Consider the following 26,460-nt stretch of genomic DNA (forward strand, 5'->3'; position numbering starts at 1 on the left):
TTACTCAGCAGTAGGTAACTAATATAGACGTCTCATGTTAAAAGCTGAAATCCTGCATCTTGGCTATTCCTAATTTGGGCTTACCTGGCCACTGACCAAGATCTACTTATGAGCGAGAAGAGCACATAAGAGACAGCCATTAGTAAGACAGGAGCTGTGTGTGCCCATGACCCCTTGTGGCTGTGGGATTGAGCAGAGGAAGTACACAGTGTTCTTCCATACGCTAATGGTTAAAGGTCTTCAACAACGGCAAATGGAAAATGTCATTGCTCTAGAATGTGCTATTTATCAAATCAAGTTTGTATACGGCAGGTGAAATAATTTTTTTTGATTGGAGTAGATTTCTTTTGTTCTATCAGTGGAAGATAACTGCAGTGATCCTAGGCTTTCCTGAGGGTAACAGATGTTCACTCTGGGGGAGGGTCAATGTTCAGATAAATTTTATCATCTTCTTGACCTGCAATGTTACTCTAGTCAGCCAGCCAGGGAAGTAGGGGTTTTGTTCAAATATGCATTACAAGAGAGGTTTCATGAGAATAACAAGACATCTTTAAGTATACACATAACTCTTAATCTTGATACAAAACCCCATTTCGAGACAGCCCATGCTTAAAATCCTGTGCCAAATAGATTACTGCTAAAGAAATATGTGGCTCAGTGTTACCTTCCTCTTCCCTGTTAAAATGTTAAGCTTTGCAGTAGGTCACAACTAAAAAGCTTAAGCTCATGTGTTTGAAATAAGAAATAGTCCCCCTTCAGACAAATACGAATAGAAAAAGATGTGGTTGGAAGGCACATAGGGTCTGATTTGGTATTGATCCTTTTGAATGGTGCTGGTAAGTCAATGGATACTGACAATGGCATGGAAGGTGATTTTCCTGGAAAGCAAGGGAGCCACCCGGGGAGGATAAGAGGGGTAGGGGGAGATTTGATTCCTATGGCATCAGAGCTGGCAGAGATGTCAGAGGTTATCTAATTCTACCGATCTGTCCTATGATACAAGTTGGGAAATATGAAGATGATAAAATCACCAGCCAATTAAATGGCAGAGAAGGGATTAAAGCCCAGCTCAACAAATTCTCTGATATTCTACTGCACTGTGATGTCTTGTTTTCCCCACTGATGCCTCCTCCAAAAAATAAGTAATTCTTGTGCCCTTCTGAGACTTGTAGTCACTGAAGTTGGTTAGAATTATTAGTTCTGCACAGGGTAAGTTGCATTACATGATACAATTGTCAATACTTTACAGTCATCGATGACAGTAATGACTTTAAAAAAAGCAGCTCTAGACTAACCTATATGCTCAGCCTTAGCTCCCACATCATTTACTTTCTTGGTGAGAAACCAATGACACATGGGCCACATGTACACCTGCACCAAGCTTGGCAGGGTGGCCTCCTTTCTAGAGTTTTAGGAAATTGCTCATCTTGCAGATGGGGAAACCAAGGTCCAGAAAGGGCTAAACTCAGCCACGTCCTGGCCCAGACCCAGCTTCCAAAGCTTTGTGCTGGTTGAGAGCTTTAGCACTTACCGGCTAGGTCTGGCAGACAGAGGAGTTATCCTCCTGATAGGGCTGGGTTTGATTGATGGATGGCTAGAAGCCACAGGTGGATCTAATGCACTCAGTCTGGGAAGCAAAAAACAAACATTAATTGCCTGATGGTGTTAAGAGTGGAGGAGGTTGTCTTCTAGATGAAATTTAAAACTCTGCTACACAGATGCTGTCAATAAGTGGACTGAGAAGTACAATAAGTACTCCTTTGAAGGGCACTTCTTTCACATTAAAGATGGGAGGCAGTGGTTAAAAGTGTGGTGACTACCCGAATTTCATTCCTGGCTCAGTAACTTATCAGCTGTGTGGCATAAGGCAAGTTACCGAACTTCTCTAAACTTCATTTTCCTGACCTGTAAAATTGGTAAAATAATAGTACTTTACACAATTGTTAGGACTCAATGAAAAACGTCACCGAGAGAGAACTCGACATGCTCCACGATGCTTGCTGTTATCATGCTGTGGTTAAAAGAAGAACAACTCTTCTGTTATAGAACATAATATTCAGAATTACTTGAGATACCCTTAACCTTTTGAAATGTAATAGTTTAGTCAAGTTAGTTAAGGGACAACAAAACCTTTCAGTCGAAGGTGTACATACAGGTCAATAAAATTTGTTTGAAATACAGCATTATAGTCAAATACAGCAGTACACACTATGGAGCAATTTCTGAAATGTTACTACTTCTTACTACTCTCCCCCTGCCTCCCCAAAAAACAACCCTGGCAATAAAAACCAAACAAACAAAAAAAACCCACTAAGCACAGTTGCAAATACCCTATTCAACATTTTTTTAGAAGATAGAATGTGTGTGTGTACTGTATATATTTTTTAAATGTGCCCTCCAGATATTTTAATTTTTCCCTTGGTCTTCTGCAAAAGGAAGATATGTAACATATCTTCAAATATACTTAGAGCTGTATCTTAATCATAATGATGATCTTGAATTACCAGGAGAAAAAAGGGTACTCTCTTTAGAAAGGCAGAAAAATACAATTTTTAACTATTTTTTCCTATACTCAATTACAAGATACCCCAGCACATGAAAGTTACCCCTTTGTTGAAAACAAACAAACCACTCCATCAAAAAACACACTCCAAGGACTCTAGAAGCTTACTGAACTACAAGTACTAATATTAGTTTCATCAGAAAAACCAAGAAATGGTGGTATTGTCCAGTGGAGGACCTGTGCAAAAATAAACTCTTCAATTTAATAATGTAAAAACAAATATGTCACTTAAGTTCTTGAAAAGCACTGGAAAAATGTGTGTGCAAGCAACTGAAATCTGTGGAACAGTTACAATCACCAAAATAAGGAAGGCTTAATTTTTCTATTTTACTTAAAAAACAAAAAGAAAAAAACAAACTGGTGATCAGTTTTTGATAAATTCTGGATTTGCCACATCTCCAGAAACTGTACAAATACAGTTCTTTGTTTTACTTATATTATTTATAACGTGTGTATCACAAGGCAAATTTGCTTCATGCTTTACTTCAGTAAAATGGAAATAAAAACCTTTCTCCGAAATCAGCACTAAAGTTGTTTTGAGTTCTTAACAGCAAGGAGATACATCCAATTAAAAGCAGAATGAACACAGTCATACTACACATCAAATCAAAATTATTTTCTTTATATCATCAGCAATGAGTAACTCCAGAGGTAGTATGGAAGAAACGAGCATGGATCCTATCAGGTCACAACCAATGAAGAAATTAAATTTATTTTTTCCTATGGTTTTGACCATAAATTGCTTTACATATTCAGGACCTGAATAAAAACCACTCTCAGCAGAAACCCTGGTCCATTAAATCAACTGACATATCAATTTACAACTTTCAGGACTGCAGATATAAAAAATGTAAAGTATAAAATTATGAAGTTTGAAATGGTTTTAATCATATTCATTAAAAATATTTACATTTCCCAGTACTTACTTGACAAAACCCCTTGCAATATAATTCTACTCTAAACTTTCATTTGTAAAATGAGGCTCATTTATGAGAGTTCAATGAATGTTATACTGCAAATGACTTACATTCTGTAAAATATTTTAAGAACTTTTCATATCAAAGGTCGTTTACATTGGATTATCTGAAACCCAACAGTGCCCACAGATGAGCTTCTTATAATTCTTTTCATTAATGCTTGGAAAGCTGTGAAAGTGAAACGTGCTGTTGAGTGCTATCATCCCCCTTAAATTTCCACTTACACTGTGTGCACATTGTGAAATAAACACATATGCAGCATGTCCATGTTTTGATATGTATTTTTATTTCCCTGCAGTTTTCACTTATCAAGAACAAGTAACAGGGAAAGTTGTCTGAACTAGTGCATAAACAAACATTCTGAAACACCACTACACGTATCTAATATACAAGAACCGTATAAAAAAAGTCACTAAAACACTACACTGTGAAGGTGTCCAACGCTTACAGTCAGACGTTTTCCAACCCGTTACTTGCCTTGTAGCCACAGGAAACCTCTCCAAAACTGAAAAGACAAAATCTTGCCATGACCCCCCCCTCCCAGCACCCGGGATGGCTCGATATCTAGACCTCCAATGGTTACTGCAATCACACAATGCAGTACATACCTGGCAAAATATCCTTTATGTGGTGTGGTACAGGTAAAGCCAGTTAAAATATGCAGTCTTCAGATAAAATGTAATCCTTGAAAAATGTTCATACCTGCACAGTTTAAATGTGCTAGATGCATAATTTTTCCTAGTCCTTTTTTTCTGTGTAATCATTTTTTATAAACTGGTATTATAAATAGAAATATACATTCAAAATATATGGAAAAGTGAGTTACTACATTAAATTTGCATGTATCGATCCATCCCTTTCCCCTGCACAGTAATAGAAAATACTATTTTGCCTTGAACTTCATATTTGACAGTGAAATGCCACTAAAGTATTTACCAAAAAGTCCATCTAGTCAAATTGTGAAACAAAATGAACCAAGTGAAAACTTTACAGTTCCTTTAGAAAAAAATTACAAGAATTTCATTTCCTAGCTATGAATCTTTAACTTTTTAGACACAAAGTTGGATTTATTTTTACAAGATACAAAATGTAAACATGGCAAAATAAATAGTTAAAACAAGTGATGCAGGATCCCATTTCATGCTCATGATCCCATTAAAGAATTATTTTTTAAAATCCATTCAGTTGCAAATTCAAGTGCAAAAGCATGATGATGAATATCTACTATTCAAGTAACAGAAATAATATTGATGATACAAATAAACTATATTACAAGGTAGTGATTTTCCCAATTTTACAAAATATACATCATATATCGATTTAACATCCGATATACTCTAGTCCATTTAGGTCCATTGTTATGCTCTGTGATCCACAGAGTGTCGCCTTTTGCATTCAGCTGGAATATGAATGACTGCACACCATCAGCACAGGTCAAAGTCACATGTTTTAGGTTATGTCACTTCCATAGCTACTGTTGTCTCTGCTATTCCATTTAAACCCAATCTTTCTGGTTCATGGTTCTCTCTATAATAAGGCAAAGAGTAAAATAAACATTAATACTCTATAGAATATCATGTGTATCACTTAGTATTTATAGATACATTTTTATGTAATTACAACAAAACATATACTGCAGAAGAACATCTCCCATTTTTACAATTTCTATACAGGAATGAGGAAAAGTTTCCTTCAGCTAAAAAAATCCTAGTAATTCCTAAGAACTTGATTATAACTATTTACTTAGGAAAGACAGTAATTTAACACAATGTTTCAGTAGAAGCCAATGGTAAATTACTTATGAAATATATAACATATGACAATCCAAGTGTTTTTACAATAGATGGAGCATATGATGCTCAAAAAGAATAATCATTTGGAGCACAATATTACTTAAATTATTTTCTACTATAGTTTAATTTTACAGGTTTACGGTCATGTAGTTATTAATCCATGCAAATCAATTTTTTTGATTCTTACGCATTAGTGTCATAGAAAGAAAAATCTGAAATACATTATCATGGATTTAGTTAATTCCAGAATATTCTCAATTTAAAAATATATATAGAATAATTTACTTTCCCTTTGTGTATAATATTGAAGAAAATACAAATTTTGATTTGAAAACTAAAGCTCTGGAAGCTAATAACAACTCTAGCCTTCTGGACTGTCTACACTACAAAGAAGTAATAGAAGAATAAATGAAGCTTCTAAAATAGACGGATGTATTTTTTCAGTTTGATGGTTCCCAAGTTGATGTGGGTTTTTTTTCCTTTTTTTTTTTTTTTTTTTACAGTTCTGATTGGCATTTAAACATCCTACCAGTGACCTCAAACAAATGATCTAAGTCACAGAGCCTTAGACTAAGCAGATATTCAGTATCTGTTGAAAAGCACGTCAATCAATTGACAAGACATCTATTGCTTGAGTGGTTAAAAAAAAAAAAAGTCTTTTTCCTCCCACAGGATAGCCAGCAGAAAGGGACAGAATGATACTTGAAACACACACACACACACACACACACACACACACACACCTTGCTATGCTGCTGATGGCACTGCTAGGAGTAACCTTTGGCACTCTGTCCATACTGGCAGCAACTGTGGCAAGTTTTAAGGCTGTTGGCGATGGTGCTGAAGTCCGTGTATTGATATGCACATTGACTGGAGAAACAACACTGACGTTATTGAGGTGCACTGCATTTGTCAGGCAGGAATTGTTCATGGGAAGTGTTTGAGGACTGCTTGTGCACAATGCTGGGATTAAGTGGTTTGTAGTGGTGTGGCCAACTGTCCTTACAAGTTGTACAGCTGAAATCCCTGGGCTGGATGATAAAGCCATGTTGGTGGAGTATAATGTTTTAGAGGTTCCTGAAGAAGAAGGAAAAAAAAAAATCGTTCCATTCAAGTCATGAGACATTAAACTTTTTAAAAAATTAGGAACTTAAAAATAAAAAGAAATGCAAACATTTGTAATCTAGTTAAATACCAAATTAACCTTCCACATAACGGCCTCTCCAAAGAGACCTTCTGATTGGTAACATATTCACCTGTTTCAACCCCAAAGACACCCTCTTTCTACTAGCCTACACAAAAGGGTTTGCAAAGTATTCTGCTGCCTCCGTATTTGGAAACTGTATAATAGGACAGAGAGGTCCTCTCTGGAGATTGAGGGCAGGTGCAGATGAAGGTTGGACTTCCATTAGAATTTACACATGCAAGAACATCAGTAAGGAAGGGCAATCACAATCATGGGTATATGTAAAAGCAAGAGGAAAACCTTAGGGTCTGAGCAGTAGTTGAGGGTTGATAGGAACAGCAAATCTTTGAGGACTCGGTAGTAAGCAGCAGAAATACATTCACAGCAACACTGTATTTCATGAGGAGGAGTCAGAGAAAGCAGGCCTGTGAGTATGTAAGACTGGGAAGGTAAACCCAATTTCCAATTTACTGATAAATTGTATTTCGCCTTTTTATAAATGTACAAATGATTCAACGATGATGGTTAGCAATTAGCTCGATGTGTTTCCTAAGATGTGAGGCAACTGACAGTATGTGGATAAAACGAGGCAGGGTGAAGTGTTACATAGGTAGGAATCCAGTGGGGGTGGGAGGAAACAGGGAGCGGGCTCTATGTGAATTCTAGAAAACATCCAGCTATTCCACCATACATATCCATAGATACTATGAAGAGTCCAGATTGATTTCTTGTACGATGTTTCCCCTTGGATTTGAAAACCAAAAACCATACCTCAAATCACTGAGTTGCAACTTTGAGCTAGTAAGTATCACATGAGACAACAGGCTTACCTGAAGGCTGGACTACACCGTTTATGTTGTTGTGGCCAGTGCTCTGTTCCTTGGTTACCTCACTGCGACTTGGAACGGGTGCACTGACCACCGCAGATGCAGCAAAATGGGCGCTGGCTGAGTCAAGTGTTTTAGACATACAGTCAGAGGTGCTTGAGCCCTATAAAATAAACAAAATTAAACTCTCAACTTTTCAGACATGAGTTCACGAACATGTTAAGAAATGAGCAAACTCAAGAGGCTGCTGCCTTTTTCATCTTGAACAGTTACAGGCGTTTAGGTTAAGAGATCTAGGACTCCACAGGCTATTTTCATCATATGAAACAGGAAAGTGACTAAAAACTGGGAAGCAATTATTTATGAGAAAGAACTAGGGTAGTAAACAACCCACACCTTTAATGCCCTATTCATTTTACCAGTAAGTGTTAATGAATGCCATTAAAAATACTTGACAGTCTACATACTACGGGCAAAATGAAATAACAGAGATGACTAACAGTCATTTTTGTCCCAAAGTAAAACTGTGTCTTAGCCTAATGTTTCAGTAGGTTGGAAATACCTGAGATTCAGAAAAGGCAAACAAAGGCAAATTGAATGGTCATATTCCTTTTGATTCTGTATTAAACTGCTTAGCTGTTACTAACAGCTTTTTAGTGGCTTAAATGACATAAGTTTATTCTCAAACGGTTCTGGAGGCCAGAAGTCCAAAATCAGTCTTACAGGCTCATATCAAGGTGTTGGCAGGGCTTTTTTTCTTCTGGCAATACAGTTTTATAAGGTATTTTTACTCTTATCCCTACTGTCAATCATTTAATGGTGCCTAGGAAAACCTCACCTAGTGGCAATTTTTTTTTTCTTCAGGGAAATGTGATTCAAATAGGCAAAGGGCTATGTTGTCTGGATTTATGGCACAAGTCGAGACAATTACCTCTCAGCTCATGGGGCATGTTCACATGGCACTTAAATGCACAGGTTAGGAAGGAGTCAGGATAGTCATATCCTTGACAAAAATATTTCTGGGGGAGTAGGCGTGGGGGATAATGGTTCTAAGAGAATATAATTACTTCTATGAATTCTTAATAACCCTTCCAAAAATATGTACTTATTTCTTTCTTAAATTAAAAATACTATATTTGGCTCTAGTGCTCCTCTCATAAAATATAAACTAGTCACTTAAAATTATGTAAATTAACTGAAAAGACACTTAGGTTTGATCTCCAGAATCAAGAGTGGCAATGACAAGGTTATCTTCTGTGACCTGACTAAAATTTTCAAAAAAAGACATAATTATGAAAGAAAGGAATAGACATAACCATGATTAAAGGACAGGTTTACCTGTGCTTTTGGATGTGTCTGTTGCGAGGAATGCTGAGATTGCTGTTTCTGCTGAAGCTGAGCAAGTTGCTGCCTTTGCATTTGAACTAACTGCTGTTGATGAGTCTGAAATTGCTCTTCTGTGATACCCCCTGTCACTGGAAAAGGACATTAATTTTAGAAATACATATGTTTTAAAGTACCTTTAACAACACAAGTAGAATACAATATGAAGTTATTCCACGATTAAGATGAAAAGCAATTTCAAATCACAATATACATCAGCAGCAAAGAACTGAATAAAAACGACAGATCTTTCAGCCAAAGTGGCTTATGCTAATATCTATGACCTTCTAATATCACATGCTAAAAAAGTTCCTATATGTAGATTTTACTGTATAACGTAGTTCAAATATAAGGATTCTCCCTTTTATTCAGACTTAAACCATAGTTTAAGCCAATAGATTTGATGTCTAAAATAAGTCCTATCTATAAAAACACGGGCTGGAAATCAGAGAAGTGTTCAGCATCCTCAGATGTAATCAACTATGCTGTTACCAACTGTTAAAAGTTACTAAATGTCAAATAAAAAGAAGACATTTAAAACTTTTATTTAAAAAATTACTTAAGAAAAAGTTACAATAAGAAACACTTTTTTCAAAGAAATGTAAACAAACTTTCATTCACCACTGATATTTAAGGAGATCACTGATAAACTGATTTAGAGGACACAAAGCTATCTCCACAGAAGTCAGTATGTTACTAGAGCCACAAAACATTAAATCACATCAGAATACATGTACTACTAGAGTAATTTTACTCTATTTTTCTTTACTTCTTTCTTTCCTCTCTCCCAACTATTTCACTTAATCAACAAGTATTTACTATCTATGATGAAAAGTGCTGCATTAAGAGTTAAGAATGAATACAGGGAAAAAATAAATTAAAAAGAGGGTCCCTGCTATAAACTCCTACAGTGTAGTTAGGAAGAAACGATACATATAAAGAAATACCAACTAATATGAGTCAACCTTTAAATGTAATCTAGCTATCTAATCAATATGACCTGAAGGAGTTTAGATAGGAGACTATATACCTTCAACCTATGTTACTTAACTAGCCCCCGTCCTCAAGTTTTCCATTTAGTAGGATCATGACTGAGAAATTTAAAAAAAATTTTTGATGATAAAATAGACATATAACAAGTTATGCAAAGTACAGCTTATTTTCTATGAAAACGGAATTAGGCCCCAGAGATGGACAAAGCGTTACATATACCTTCATTTCTGTTCTACAATGTTATCATTAAAATTAGTACTGGACTATCAGGAAAAAACAGTTCTGAGATAGCAATTTTATTTTTAGAAGATTAAAAAACCTGGGCCTATGATAGTGCTCACTCTAAAATTTTACTATTACCTGTATTTTTGAAGTACACATTAGTTATCTTACTGAATTACCAACAAAATCAAATGTCTTTCTTTGCACATGTTAAGTTCACTGCAAGTGTTCTAGTTTTAGATGAAAAAAATTTTTAATTCTAAATTTAAAATCTTCAAAATGAAATGAAAATGTGAAGTATTCATGAATTTCCAGCTGTTTGAAAACCTTGGGAAAGAGATGAAAAATAGTTTATTAGATACAAAGCCAGGAAGGAAAATCTTAAGTTAAATCCAAATAAATCTGTTTAAGTCCTATGTATATAAACAGCATACCAATTCAAAAGAAATGGACTTGGAATCTGGTGTATGGTCTACTCCCTCAAATTCAGCGTTATGTTTGTCCAGAGCTGAGGTTTATGTTGTGATGAAAATGTGAGAAGTCACAGTGGTTAATTTTAAGTGAGGAATAAACCAAATAAAGAGAATACACTTTTAATAGCTATTTAAAAATTGAGAGAGAAATGAGAATCTTTTCTTTTTCCAAAAGCTTTTAAGTCAGACAATTATAAAATCTTACCAATCAGAATAAAGTATACATATGAATTACTAGAAAGAACAAATTGTATTCTTTTAATAAAAAAATTACTTTTGGTTAGTAGTCACTAGCTAACAAAGTGTTGCCAACTAGAGGTATTCTACTTGCTTTTATAAAAAGATGATCACTTTATGTAGCTATTAAAAAGGGATGCTAATAAAACTTCCTATTTTCTGGGGGGATACGTCTACTTACTGCCCTGACTTGTTGAAACCATTAATTTGCTCAGGAACCCCATCCTTTTCCCCAAAGAAAACACATAAAATCCCAACCAAGATGCAACTGAAATTACTCAAATTAATGTTCAAGTGTTGCCTAACTTTTTAAAACTCAGGCTGACTTTGATACCAAAATTCTCATCCCTGATTCTGTTATTAGTTGAAAACCACTGATAAAAAACTTAATTCCAAAATATGGATATGCTTAAAATATTACATTCATTTTTTCCCTCCTCCCCCTCACCACAAGCTCAGCATGTTGGATTCATTCTTGACATCTAGTTCTTTTTTTACTAAAAGGTGTTTTGTGCTTGAAAAATGCTTACGTTCCCCATTCAGAATTTTCTAGAGCATTAAACACTTTTAGACAAAAATAGCAATTAGTAATCATGACACAGAATTGGAACACATGCGAAAAATCCTCCCTGACCTCTTTCATTTTGTTAGGGTAAGTGGAAAATGGTAAGAAATGTATGGTTTTAATGACACAGACACAGTATTGAATTATCATCTTCAGGGTTGACTTACTAGTAGGTGGAGGATGGTAATTTGATTGAAAGCACCTTCTCCACTAATTATTTTTCCTTTCATAAATTACTGAAATACTTCCATAAGAAATTTATTTCTTACATTGGCTTTGAGTTATCAAGAGGCAAGCATTAAAATAACACCAGGAAAAGGTCATACTTAACAGTGTGAAGACATCTCTTTAGGAATGAGATACAGAATAGGGGTCCAGCTATGGATGGGTGGTAGTGGCATAAAGGGGAAGTGGGAATGTATGAAAAGAGAAACGATATCTGCTTCTCTTGCTTAGGGCCAAGCCAAGTTCTTTCTACTAGTTGCTCTCATGAGTTGCTAGCTTAAAAGTAAAATCCATGCTGGTCATCCATCTCCCCTACCCCACACCTCCAAGTCCTGTCAGTTTAAAAGTAACCACACTCTGATTGTTTTGTGAAGGCAATATTTCACTATTCCAGACAGACAGGAAGTGTTCCTTTCCCTAAGTAAGGAGTTTTGCAAATCTCCCTGGGTAACACATTCTAATAGGTCACATATTACAGAATTTCCCCTTTTACGTATGCAAATATGTCATTCTGTACATTAGTAACACACTTGCATTTCTAAATATTTTGTGTATATAACTGACAGTTTGTTTTTCACTAAAGCCTCTAACGTTGCTGGCTATCTTCATACCTGGCTCTTTACCTATCTTGGGTTTATCTGTCTGATTTACTCCTCAGATGAATCCATGTACTTTGTCTTAGAACACTTGTCACCATCCTTAGAATGTTGATTCTGTTTTCAAAGATCCTAGGCATCCCTCATTTCTTTCTTCACCTTTCAGGCATGTGGTTCCTATAAGGTGGTTCTGCTAGGTTGGTCCCTCAACACCTTTCCCTCTCATAATCTGACAGTGATCCATCAAAAACATACTCTAGTTATATCCACTAGATTTTACACTGGTGTATTGATTATAAAGCCCTAGATCACTGTTCCTTAAACTTGGACCCATGGAGAATATATTCTTGAGTATGTGTGAAATCTTTACAAGTATTTGTCACCTTTGTATTGATGTTTCATTGATAAACTAATAAAAAGAAAAATCTAATCAAAACACATTCTGTATTTTCTGGATGACCACCCCACAACAGAATATAAACATATGATTTTTGTGCTTGTACCTGCTGCCTTTTTAAAATATAATCTTTTAACTTTTAATTCAGTGTTTCTCAAAGTGGGCTAAGATGATGTATTCTTGGGAAGCCATGCATTTTTAAAAACACTAGCTTAGACCAAGTTTTTGTAGCTTAATGAAGAACATTTAATGTGGTAGTAAAGATTATCTAAAAGTCGAAATTAACATATCATTCAGCACTTCTTCACCTACCAGGCAGGTCTTTGTTATAAAAGTTTTAATACATGCTTTGTTGAAGCAATGCTGACTATACGCAAGTTTTGTTTGTTTTAAAAGCTAGATCTGGGGCTATATGGAGGGGGAGAGAGATCCTATTTTAAACCTTCTAGGTCATAGCAAGGAATCAGGTAAAAGTTCACATAAAAACACTGGAGCTACTCTGAGGACAAATCTTCCAATCCATGAAAGACAACATTACCTGTGTGTCCAAGACTACACATCCTATAATGTAACTAATGAATAAACTGCAAAACTGTGGGGATAATAATGAGGGTGAAGATGGGAGGTGAGAGGGTGAAGGGGGTGGGGAATGAGGAACAAAGGAGATGTGAAAATAAAGAAAACAGACTAAAGATCCATTTAAACTTCCGACATCCAAGCTAAATAGTTATAACTGAAATTTCAATATTATTTCCTTTAGCAGTCGAACTAAAATCTTTTAAACTCCTGAAGTCTGAATCCATTTCCCACCCTTAGAAGTGACCCTAACTAAAAAAATAAATCCTTGTGAGTACCTTAGCTAGTTGTTAAAAACATAGTTTTACCTTTCTTAAAACTTTTATGCTTGCAAACATTTTATGGCAATTTAAAAAAGAATAGGAAAAGACACTGGAAAAATTAAAAACCAGGAATTTCTCTTGGAAAACTGCCCAAAATGTTGCTGATTTTACAAACTGGTAATATTAAGATATTTGAAGCTGGTCAAAAGCTTCAAGAAGAGTTGCTGGTATCTATCTATTCAGTATATAAGACAAATGAGAAAAGAAAAAACATGTTAATTTGCAACCATACATTAGCCTAAACCAAGATTAAAAGTAAATTAATCCTTAAAGATGCTAAAAAAAAAAAAAAAAAAAGCAAATTAATCCGGCCCTTCAACTCTGAACAAGCAATGCTTTTAGGTGTGAAATATATTTGCTTAAGGTTAGGATTTAAGAATAGTATCTCAAAAGAATAAATACTGCAGTTTCAAATGACTGAAAACCTTACCACCTATTTATATAAAGAATATAATATCTGTCATGTATAATCCATGTATAAGCTCCTTGAAGGTAAGGATTATTGTCTTCTAAAACTCTGCAACTTTTAAACACTTAACATAGTGCTTTGCATATATTAGATCCTAAATAATTATGTATAAACTTAATTTTCCTTGGTTATCCACTTGCTATGTTCAGCACATCTATCTTTCCTTTCTGTCCTGCTTCTATTCTTTGAGAAGAGATTTTCAATTAAGAAAACATACTTTTATTTAACAGTTAACTAAATGAAGTCTTTAGTTTTAGTTCTTACTAATAACTACGACACACAGTTCTATTTGTTTCCCTTTAAGTCCATTCAGTACCGTAACGAAAATAATAATTAGAATACATTCAGGACACAGGGATTATGACTTGAAAAACATTAACTGGGTTATGAACAACATAAAAGTAAGAAAATACTTGGCCATTGGCCCTCAAGTTCAAGGTTTTTTTTTTTTTTTTTAAAGAACTAAGGAACTTGTGATACAAATAAATATTATTGTCAAGTATATCAGGTTTCTATTTCTTTTTTCCCCCATTATTTATTTATTTTTAAAATTTTTATTGGAGTATAGTTGCTTTACAATGTTGCATTAGTTTCTACTGTACAGCAAAGAGAATCAGCTATACGTATACGTATATACATGTACATATACGTATATACGTATACATATCCCCTCTTTTTTGGATTTCCTTCCCATTTAGGTCACCACAGAGCACTGAGTAGAGTTCCCTGTGCTATACAGTAGGTTCTCATTAGTTATCTATTTTATACATAGTATCAATAGTGTATATATGTATATATGTCAGGTTTCTATTTCTGATTAAACCCTTTATTTGCCGGGATTTCCCAGCTGTGAAACAGAAAACTCAGTACTTGACTCTGCCAGGTAACTGACAAATATCAGTCCTGTTACTCTTAAAGACATGCATGCTCTCCTGATCAAGTCCACGAAGGGTAAGCAGAAGGCAAAAGTGTTAGACACACAGATTAAAAGAAACCAAATATATGAAGATTCAATTCTTTTGTACATATTCATCAAATATAAAAATATAACTTAAAAAATTCCTAGGGCTTCCCTGGTGGCGCAGTGGTTGAGAGTCCGCCTGCCGATGCAGGGGACACGGGTTCGTGCCCCGGTCTGGGAAGATCCCACATGCCGCGGAGCGGCTGGGCCCGTGAGCCATGGCTGCTGAGCCTGCGCGTCCGGAGCCTGTGCTCTGCAAGGGGAGAGGCCACAACAGTGAGAGGCCCGCCTACCGCAAAAAAAAAAAAAAAAAAAAAAAAAAAAATTCCTATAACCTTCTCTTTAGGTAGAAAAGGAATTTCTATCAATATTTACTGAATTATAACTGAATCCACTTAAAATGATCTATCCAGAACTGAGAAACTATGTAATGAATATAACTGGTACAGGTGGGTACTTAAAACTGCCACGGGCGAACTCCCTGGCAATCCAGTGGTTAGGACCCCGCACTTTCACTGCTGTGGGACCAGGTTTGATCCCTGGTAGGGGAATTAAGATCCCGCATGAGGCATGGCGCGCCCCATACAAACAAAAATACTGCCATAGCTTTTCAGTTGTTTACAAAACTGCTGTTAAAAAGACTTGTTTCATTATGAATTTACACATCGTGCCTAATATTTTGAAACAAAAGAAATTTGTTAAAAACAAAACACCTTGTGGCCTCAATGACTAGAGGGTCATAGTTAGCAGAGAAAAAACTTGAACAAAATCCTTTACTCTAGTAATAAATAATTAAATACATATTTGAAAGACCTGATTCTAAAACATTGATTCTAATGTAGCTTAGCTGTTGCTCAAACCTTGAACTTTTTTAAGGGAAGAAAGAAATGGTACTAAGTTGAGACGTAGTACCATTACATAACATACATAAACATAAGGCAGGAAAAATTACAGAGACCAAAACTACTATTTTTTTTCTGATGGTAGGGGAAAGGCAAAAATAAAAAAAGTCTTATTATCTACGATGTTAGCATTGCATATTTGTGATTTAAGTTCCCTGAGAAGTGCATGCATGCCTAAAATAATACTTTAAATGCTTATTTTATGCTGATATATGGTAGTGTCATAAAATTCTAGAACTGATTGTATGGAATTATTTACGTTAGATTCTGAATCCATACATACAGAGTACTGATGATACAATAACATGCTCAACAAACATTTTCTGGAAAACAGTCGAGTCACATAGACCTGGAGTGTATCAGGAATGTACAGTAGAAAGCTGCAAATATTTGGCCATATTCAACTTAAGAAGGAACTATTAAAATCACTTTTTTGTTATGGTATTCATCGGTAGAGGAAAAATTCAATCTATGGTCAAATCTAATTATAAATGCCTATATATGATGTTTTTAAACTCACTTTTTGGCAAAAACTATTGTGAGTAATTTTTGGTACAGGAATTCCAGTTAAGTTAAATAATTTGAACAATGTCTTAGAGTTGGCTCAAAAAAAGATTTGACCTAATATTCGTCAACTTCCTACTATTTTTAGATTTCTAAGAATCCTGCAACCTGAAGTCATAATAGGTATTTATCCATTTGAGCTTCAAAAGGTCATTAAACTTCACAGACTCATGAACTTTATATAACGGGATGCCATTTTCCTTACCTAAATTCGTTTGGGAGAAAATTAACCAACTAATTTGGAGAAATGATATGCCACCTTCCAATCATTCAAACAAATCCAATTTTCCATAACAAAAACCTTTAAATAGATAAATGTCTAAGTCAAGTCTGAAAATAAACAGTTCAGTAATTAAGAAAGACGGAACACTATTGAGACCAAATGTCAACCTAAAATGATTTAAAATCACTTTGAAGAAGTTTAACGTAACAATTTTGCATACTAAAATGCACCATCTAGGAAATAATTTAGAAATATGTACATTTTAGAGAAAGAAAGAATATCAACAGTATAAGCCAAGCCACATCTAGCTTTGCCTCTGGATACCACACATTTTTTTGCAATGTATACATTACAAAGACACTTATAAATTATACATACTTGTATACATGTGATAAAGAGAAGACTATCCACAGAAGAAAACAAATCAAAATTACATTTTAGATCCTCTAGATGTTATACATTATTTTACAATGCCTATGAATATTAATTTGAATACAATGTCTCTTAAGAGGAAAAAAACTTTCCAATCTCAATTAGAGAGGTAAGTTATCAGACCAAAATTACAACTATTCATAGGGAACCTCTTTAAAAATCATTTTCCAGAAAGAAAACTTTTAATGGTACTCCTGAGAAGCAATGCTTACTACAATAAAATGTTAAAAAGTGAATACAATAAAATGAAAATTTTCTGTAACAAAAGCAGACAGTATTGTGCTATGATGATCTGACAGCAGCTTATAACCACTTTGCCCATAGGGAATTCCTTATGCATTGTGCCTACACAGTCACCATACCAGGCACACACATTCAAAATACACGCCAGTGGTTATATAGGTATCAGTTAGGACATTTGGGTTAAAATGTGAACCACAATAATAGAGTTTAGTTTCTTAGGCTGGAAAAAAATGTAGTAGGTCCTCGGTAGGATCATGAAAATAAACCTTCAAAATTCACCCTGAGATAAGCTGTGACAAAGCGAAAGAGAGGCATGGACATATATACACTACCAAACGTAAGCTAGATAGATAGTGGGAAGCAGCCGCAGAGCACAGGGAGATCAGCTCGGTGCTTTGTGACCGCCTGGAGGGGTGGGATGGGGAGGGTGGGAGGGAGGGAGGGAGATGCATGAGGGAAGGGATGTGGGAACAGATGTATATGTATGACTGATTCGCTTTGTTAGAAAGCAGAAACTAATAAAAAAAAAAAATTCACCCTGAGAGTCTATTTAGTGGATAATGAAAAATTAAGGAGAAGAGGATATACTTTTAACAAACTGACAACTTACCTGATATGCCATTCTTGCTGGTGTTCAATAAAGCTACAGATGCTGCAGAAACTCTTTTATTGTTCACAGTCTGCCCTGGTTTTCTTGAGGTACATTCTTCACTATCACTGTCCTGTAAATTTAGTAGCCTTGGCTGGAAACACTGTAGTCGACATGATCTGATATTGCTTAATATTTGAGAAAGGGAAAGTCTATTTTCACAATGTTTATTGGAAGCATTGGTCCGAGAGAAATTAGAAGAGAAGTCTATAGTTTGGGAAGCGCTTGAAAAACCATTCAGCATTTCAGGGTCTATCTGTTTCAGGACTGGGTCATGTTCTGTGGATATCCGGTCCATTATGACCCTGAAAAGCAATATAAAGCCAAATATTACCTAGAAGAACTTAATAACATTTTCTTTATACCTTCCCTTCCAGATTGTAAACAAAAACCAGGTCAAAACAAATAGTTTACCTTCCACCTCTGCCAATTCGCCTCCTTGCAAATCCTATACATCTTCTCGGGACTGTGAGCATTGTAAGGCAATGCCTGTATCTCAACTTATCCAAATCTACCAATTCTGAATTTTCAAATGAATGGTTAGTTTGGTCCAAACGAGGCTGCAAAAAATAAATAAATAAATAAAAAATTAAAAAAAAAAAACCTCATGGAATGATTCTGAAATGAAGAAAAGTTAAATCATGATAAAAATAAAGTAACTACAGCATTAGCAGAGCAATTAAAATTTAGATATAAAACTTTAAAATTAGGGTTTAAATACTAACCAGGTAAAATTCTATAAAACTGACTTAAAAGTTCATTCATCAAAATAACTCAAACTAAATTTAGTTTATGACTACAAATACATTTAAGATAATATTATATTTTAAAAGAAATATATCTTTAAAGAATAATGTGGCTTTTAACATTTATATAGAAAAGTAGAGATAATGAAGTTAGTAATTTATAGACTTCCTACAGAGATAAACTAGAAGGAAATTTTTTGGAGTAAAAATTGCACTTCAAGAAGGTATGCATGGGTCAAATTCATACTTCCTCTTTACTTGTAAGAACATACAGTCCATTTCTTTGCCTTCCTACTTCTTCTAGCATTCTATTTTTCTATGTTACCACTTTCTGTCTCCTTTTTCTCAAACACATAACTTATAAACAATTCTCTACACCTCTCCTACATTACATACATACACACATACACACACACACACACACACACACACACACACACCCCTGAAAAAGCTATAAGTGTATATGTTTACCATAATGCAACAAGACAAAAGGTCTCCAAAAGCCATATATGAGAGCCATCCTCACTACTCCATCGTTACACCTTACTTGAAACCTTAGCATCTGGGAGTGAGGATCATTCCTTGATATAATCTGCACCAAAACTTGACTTAACAGCACAAAGCATTTTCTAAGTGGGACAAAAAGTTATGAATATAATTATTTGACAATATATTGCCATAGGGGAGGTTTAAAAATGATTCCTTTATGTTTGATACTTACTAGATTTGTATGGAAAAGATGGGCTTGCCCAAAAGTAAATTTTAATAAACACTCATCAGCCATCTAGGGTTCCATTAGAGATTCTGGGCTCACCTAACTCCAGCAATGACATAGTGAGTAGCTGTCGTAACTGCTGAAGTTATAGTTAAAGCCCAAAGTGAGCTAGATTTCTAAAATATGAGCAGTTATCAATTTCCCAATAAAGGGTTCTGATCTCCTTTGAAAGGACTCAGTACCTTCGAGCATCTTTTACTGGTATCTGCATAGGGGATATTAAATAAAAAATGCTGATTGACTGCCTGTTTTTAGATCAAGACTAAGTCACCTTGACATGAGTTACCTGTTAATTCCAGTTCACAAAAACACCACAAAAAATAAAGTTCTTACAGCATAATACTGGCATCCTGCCCGCCTCCTGAAAGCACAGGGACCATCAGGATCATTTTCTTCTTCGGGTTCTGATATTGGGGACGGTACCTAGAAAAAGAGGGATGAAGCATTCCATTTAGGAGTTATGAAAAGTCAACAATCTTTGTAATGGTCTAAAATTAGAATCTGATCACAAACAGTGAATCACTCCTATATTACATACAATAGGCAGTGAATTCCCCAAAACATTTAAAGATTAGCAAAATTTTTCTATGGTTAAAAATCATTATTCTTAATATACTGGTTCTTGCAGGTAAGTTCACATGGTATTATTGCTTAACTGTTTCTGAACATGCAAGGGTTATAGGCTTAAAAAGAATTAGTATGGTTTTTATATATCCCATTTACATTTTGTAAATATTGTATGTGGCCATAAATACTTTGTAATAATAGTTATGCTTCACCTATAAGTAGAGATGTTTTTACACAATAACTTTATTTCTCTATAATAAAGCCCCAAACTAGGAAGATAAAAAAGGTTTATGAATAGCCTCCCATCCCCAAAAGCCAAAAAGGTCATACATTTCACTCAAAGGGGAGTCCCTTATTTCCCCACTCATTTTTATAAATCACTTTTAAATTTAGCAGCTCAGAAGCAGAGAATCAAAAGAGGAAAGAGGACCCGCTAAAAGGTAAGCAGACTGGTTGCAGAGAGAAGTACTAAGCCCACCACCTGACAGCAAAAGAATAAAGACTTTCCAAAAGCTGTCACATATTAAAAAGCATAGGACCAAGTGATACTAGGTCAAATATCCCTACATAATCTGAGTGGACCTCTAGGGCAGCACTGATATATTATACAACAGCAAACTTTATAAATGTCATCAAAAACAGATTAAATGAAATACAAATATACTCTGATATGGCAGGGAAATAGTATGGTTTAGGTAAATTTCTACCCATAATGGTTAAAATAAAAAAAAAAAGTTTTAGTACTTAAGTTTCAGTTGTCTCGCAATTTCACTTTGGAGTACATCTCTTTTTCTGACAACGCTGACTCAACCATATTTACTTGCAAATTACCTCACGAATCCCTCTCTTCCTATTTTGAGAGGAAAAATGCTTTCTCCACATTATTTCCAAACTGTGGTAATTACCACTGAGCAGGGTCATCCAGGGGAGAAAGGCATTTGTTTGAGGTTCCAATATACCTCCACCAACACTATGGGGGAGACACAGAAATAGTAAGCTGGGGCTAATTCTTCTTCCTGGGGAACCAAACCCAAACCTGAAATTTGAAAGGAAATCCCAAATGTGAATTTTAAACTTTGATTCCTTTACAAATCATCTACCTCCTTTAAAATATATACAGGAAGTGTCACAAAGCCTCAGAAATTTTTTCCATCCCTTCCTCCTGACTACCCCAGGAGGGGATTCCAGGATTTGGTCTGAGACATAGGAAGAGAGAGCTGATGTTAGGAGAATCAGAAGCATGATCGAGAAGAGACTGGGTTTTTATTCTGCTCTGCTGCAAATCAGTTGGAGAAGTCTGGTTAAAATGCTTGTTCTCTTAAGGCTCCCTATTCCTTTGTTCTTGTTTATTGGACAAAGAAGAAGCATATATTATTTTAATTATCTTTTTATCAATAAAATCCTGATTTTGTAAGAGCTACATTCTAAATAGCTGCCTCACTGAATAATGTCCAACTTTAGGTACATGCCTACCTACAGTTTAGCAACAGGGGGATACCATTATAAAAATTAATGTTGTCAAAGACCTAGTATAAGGACTCAGAGGAACCTAAAAGTTTCAAAATGCAATTTCATGTGGGAATGGGGACTATATGAATAAACATATGAATTTAGAACAGAAATGAAGATCCCTTAATAGATGAGGAATATATGACTAGTATGCTGAGTGTGCCTATCAGGATGGATGGACTGATTCTAGCAATAAGAGAAAAGTTTCTACTGGACATAGTATCCCCCTGACATCATTCTTAAGGGGCTGGGAGTGTATAGCAAAACTTTACTGGCTTTTATAAATGCATTTATCTAACTATGTCATTTCTTACTTAAAATTCTTTAAGAACTTCCCAGTATATATAATGTAGATAGAGGTCATTTGCCATCTGACTACTTCTCCAGGCATCATTCCGTTCACCTCTCTTCCCCTTTGTGTTTTATGTTCCAGCAATGCAAAACTGCTAGCAGTTCCCTCTAATATGCTGTTTTCTCTGCCTTGAGCCCTTCCCTACATCTTCTACCTGGGAAAGACCTACTATTTGTTCTCTCATTCCTTCAAATGTCATCTAATTAATGTCCCATGACTATTCAAAGCCCTGCCTGAGTCTCACTACATGATCCCCTGACAATTTTAATAAATGATTTCATTTAAGTGCTTTTTAAGGGCATACGAAATTAAACACATTTTTTGTGCATTTGTTACACGTGTATGGATGCTAAAATATTATCTGGGGTAGAAAAACTAAATCATCTACAAAAGAATAAAACTAATATAATCTAGCCAAAGGGGACAAGTTTTATGTAAACTCTAGATTTTAAATAGTTACAACAGGGCCTCCCTGGTGGCGCAGTGGTTGAGAGTCCGCCTGCCGATGCAGGGGATACGGGTTCGTGCCCCGGTCTGGGAGGATCCCATATGCCGCGGAGCGGCTGGGCCCGTGAGCCATGGCCGCTGGGCCTGCGCGTCCGGAGCCTGTGCTCTGCAGCGGGAGAGGCCACAAGAGTGAGAGGCCCGCATACCGCAAAAAGAAAAAAAAAAAAAAAAGTTACAACAACAAGGTGTTTTATGAACTGTCTTGCTTCCAAACATATCTGTCATTGCTTCCAAACATATCTGTCATGTTGGTTAAAAAAAAATGTTTTTTAAATCAAGTAAGTCAAAATGTTAAAATATGATAAAGCTTGTTATAGTACTCTCTTTAGGTTGCCTACAACATACGGAAAAGAAAAAAGGAGGGCATTGCTAGTTCAGGTGCTAAACAATATATGTTTTAAATTGATCCTTTAATATATAAAATAAAGGTCTTGTTTTAAAGATAGCACATATGAAACAAAAATTAATATTTTTAAACTGCAAACATTTTTCTATAAAACTGTTGTAATATAACCAAATAATTATTTTCACAAGTTAAAACTTGAACCAGTTCTAAATTTTCTTTAGAAACAAATAGTTATTGCCAAACAAATTAGCAGAATTTATATTAAAAGTTGTAAAATACAATGCTGGTGGAATTATTGTTGGTGAATATTTACAATGATGTATTAAATGTCTTAAAATATTTATAATCTTTAGTTCAGGAATTCCATTTCTAATAATCTATTTTAAATACAGAGGGAAGAGGTAGAGATGCTGATTTTTATAAAAGGGAAAGCTGAAAACCACCTAAATGCTACACAACAGAGTAAACTTCATTCAACTGATAGAAAATAACAGAAGCAAATACCATTTCAGTAACTAACATAAATAACATGGAAACTGTTTATGTCATAACATTAGGTGAAGAAAGCAAGAATCAAAACTCTAAGATGTCAACTATGTTTTAAAATATAGCAATATAAAAGACTAGAGAAAATATCTTTAAAATAGTTTTAAAACAAGCACCTGTGGAAATTCATCTTCATCTGAGCTGTGAAAGTCATACTGCTTAATGTCACTCTTATTGATCACAGGCAGTGTCTCAGGAGCGGGCTGCTGAGACGCTAGCAAAGCCTCTGCTTTAGGCTTCTTTGGGTACTTCTTCTTTTGACGAACCACATCAGAAGCCTCTTCTTTCAAAGACAAATGATGCGGGTGCTGTTTACATGACGATTTTTCCCCCAAAAGGAAGAAATGAAAATCATTTTAGAAAGCACGAAAAACTATACTGCTCTTTGAAAAACATACATTTTTACCCCAGAGGTGATTTTATTTTCTGGTTTTAATATGCAAAAATTATTATGTGACCATAAACTGAAAAATGTTTTGCTTTCACAAATTACAGTGAAAAATAATTATGACACTTAAATTTACTTTTTACATTGTTATCAATACTTAAACTAAGATGTTAATGATTTTTAAAAATTGTTCTATTGTGCAATCCAGCATTTAAAAAGTATTTAAATTCTATTTTAATTTTATTTAAATCTATTAATTAATGATGAAAATTAACAATTATTTTTATTTTTTAAATGACTTGAATTAGATTATGAATTCATAAATTCATTTCTATGCTCATTTCCAATTTTTAAAAATGTCTACATGTGTGGTAACTTTTTTGAGACAGATAAGCTTATTAATTAGGAAAAAAACTTCACCTTTTCAAATGAATAATTACTGCCTCAACTGAACAATAATCAAACTGTTCTCAGGTACCCCAGAGTTCAGTGGTGGTATGTGAGAGGCCGTCTGGCAAAGAGACTGACTGATGGGGTGGGTTCTAGCACCCACCTCTCCTCAAAAGAGCAGCTCTGTTTCTGTTTTAACATATTGGCATTCTTTTAATAAATAGAGATCTACTACTTTAAAAAGTTTGAAAATGACTGTTCTAAGCATCAATGTACAAGCACTATGAAAGTGTAAAAATATTGAGGAAGTTATACCTTTCCCCATGTAGCTCAGATTTTTGTAAAAACTACTTTAGGGTCAAAAATGTTATACACGATGAAAATGTTGCTTAAATGCCAAGTTACTGAGATATAAATGGTTTCATACAATGGATATAGTTATGACATCAAAAGAAACCCCCAACTTCTCAGAAACTACTTATATTTTAAGGTGGGATGTGTGACAAAGGAAATATAGTTAACTATGTGAAATAGGGTAGAGCAACAATGGATGCAACCATATTTCTAAAATTAATATTTAAATAGGGTGGGTGTTTAATCTTAGAGATGATCTAAAATAAGAATCAATATATAACAAAGGCTGATTCTGTCAGTAATTTGGGGTTGAGATTTTCATATTCTATGCCTACCAATAATATGCCTTGGAAAAGCATTGATTTATATAAAAAGGATTTTTAAAAATAATGTACAAAATGACATGTATTGTATTGTTTATGGCGAAGCAAGTGTGAGTTAAAGGGTAGGTGGGCTAGAGGCCTGTGATTAATAAGAAAGAACTTTGCTGTTTGAATTGACATGAGTTGAATAATGGAGGAGTCTTCCTGCTCCACATTCTTCCTTGACCTTTAGGAATGAACCCATGAAAACTGAGGATTGTGCACATTTTTAAAAGATGAATTTTCCACAAACACCCTAAGTCATTTTTAAAATCTTGCTACACAGTACAGCTCTACTGTCTAAATGCTCAGCCAATAACCTGTTTCTTTCTAAAATTTAAGCTCCTTAAAGGTTTTATTAATTTTTGTATTTCTCAACTGAATACTTTAATATTCACTTGGAACAGTGAATAATGAATAAATATAATTCTTCAGTCTAAGAAACTAAAGTAATTACTAGTACTCTTTATTAGGAAGAAACTGTGATCTAGAAGTTATAGGACTTTTTCAAGTCAAGATAGATAGCAACTGATAAATGCTTGTTATGGCAATGGTGATGACAAAAAGAATAACTTCCGGGCTTCCCTGGTGGCACAGTGGTTGAGAGTCCGCCTGCCGATGCAGGGGACACGGGTTCATGCCCTGGTCCGGGAAGATCCCACATGCCGCGGAGCGGCTAGGCCCGTGAGCCATGGATGCTGAGCCTGCGCTTCCAGAGCATGTGCTCCACAACGGGAGAGGCCACAACAGTGAGAGGCCCACGTACCGCAAAAAAAAAAAAAAAAGAATAACTTCCAATAGTCTCAATGAGGAAAGCTTTAAGTTTAGATTTTGATGCCTGCCACTATGATGCAGGATTTGCTAAGGCTCGTGATAATAACTAAGCTTTAATTACCCATATTCTATAAAGAAAAAGACAGCATAGTTGAAAGCACACGGTCTTTGATGTTAGATCTAGACTCAAATTTTGAATCTGCCACTTAACAACTTTATGATCTGGAAGTCACACAGAGGTAAAAATCTATCTCAAAGGGAAGTTATAAGGGTTAATGAATCAACGTGTGTATAAAAAACCCTAGCAAAGTGCTTGGCAAAAAGTAGGAACTCAAGCATGTTAATAACTTTCTTCCTCAACCAAACTATTATAAGACAACTTCAGAAACCAATTGTCTGATCAATACTACCATACATGCTTCTCCCTAGAAGATAGTCACCTTAGTTTTACATTCTTGGACTTTGTGATGATTTCCATTATGAAGAGTTGCTGGAGTGGCATATAACTCTTTTTCTGACCTATTGATCTTCACTTCATTAAGGATTTCACCACCATAGTCTCCCAAATGATATCTTGAAAAGGAAATAATATATAAGAAAATGTTACAGTTTAAAAATAAAAAAGAAATAAAAAAACAATGATACTTCATTTACTTGGAACACAACTAATCAAACAGAGCCAACAATTAATCAGATTATTCTTAAGAGAGAAAACTTACGGGAATAAAGTAGCCCATATTTGGGATTTAGTAAAAACAAAACCACCCCCGCCCCCACCCACCTAATCTCTAAGGGACACAGAAGACGGAATCCTCATATATTTTATATTTTCAAGCACTAGGAAGTGATGTTTAGAATTTTTAGGTTTAGCATAGTCTACTTAATTATGCAGGAAAAGGATTATTACATCAGAGAATACGTTTTCAAAATGCAATGAAACAAGTATTTCCTAACTAATCAGAAAATAAAATCAAATAAACATTTATTTCTCTCAAATTTTGTTTAATAGAAACTTTAATACAGAGAATTGGACAAAATGATCTCCAAGTTCTTTTCTAAATACAA

At 34.9% G+C, this 26,460-nt stretch overlaps 1 protein-coding gene across 1 annotated transcript in view; it reads right to left on the reverse strand.

The window, feature by feature from the left end:
- Window positions 1-3,803: 3,803 nt before the first annotated feature.
- The window catches only part of EPC2 (enhancer of polycomb homolog 2), a 109,139-nt gene continuing 86,482 nt past the window's right edge, over window positions 3,804-26,460 (reverse strand). The window contains exons 6-14 of the mRNA XM_081243075.1: window positions 25,836-25,968; window positions 23,244-23,435; window positions 19,634-19,723; window positions 18,194-18,339; window positions 17,741-18,084; window positions 8,685-8,821; window positions 7,350-7,509; window positions 6,077-6,410; window positions 3,804-5,067 (exon numbers count right to left, since the gene is read on the reverse strand). Of these exons, the coding sequence (XP_081099201.1) occupies window positions 4,995-5,067; window positions 6,077-6,410; window positions 7,350-7,509; window positions 8,685-8,821; window positions 17,741-18,084; window positions 18,194-18,339; window positions 19,634-19,723; window positions 23,244-23,435; window positions 25,836-25,968 (1,609 nt within the window). The 3' untranslated portion in view covers window positions 3,804-4,994. The remainder of the gene's footprint in view (window positions 5,068-6,076; window positions 6,411-7,349; window positions 7,510-8,684; window positions 8,822-17,740; window positions 18,085-18,193; window positions 18,340-19,633; window positions 19,724-23,243; window positions 23,436-25,835; window positions 25,969-26,460) is intronic.

Source organism: Mesoplodon bidens (genome assembly GCF_964165515.1).
Source record: "Mesoplodon bidens genome assembly, chromosome: 8".
NCBI lineage: Eukaryota > Metazoa > Chordata > Mammalia > Artiodactyla > Ziphiidae > Mesoplodon > Mesoplodon bidens.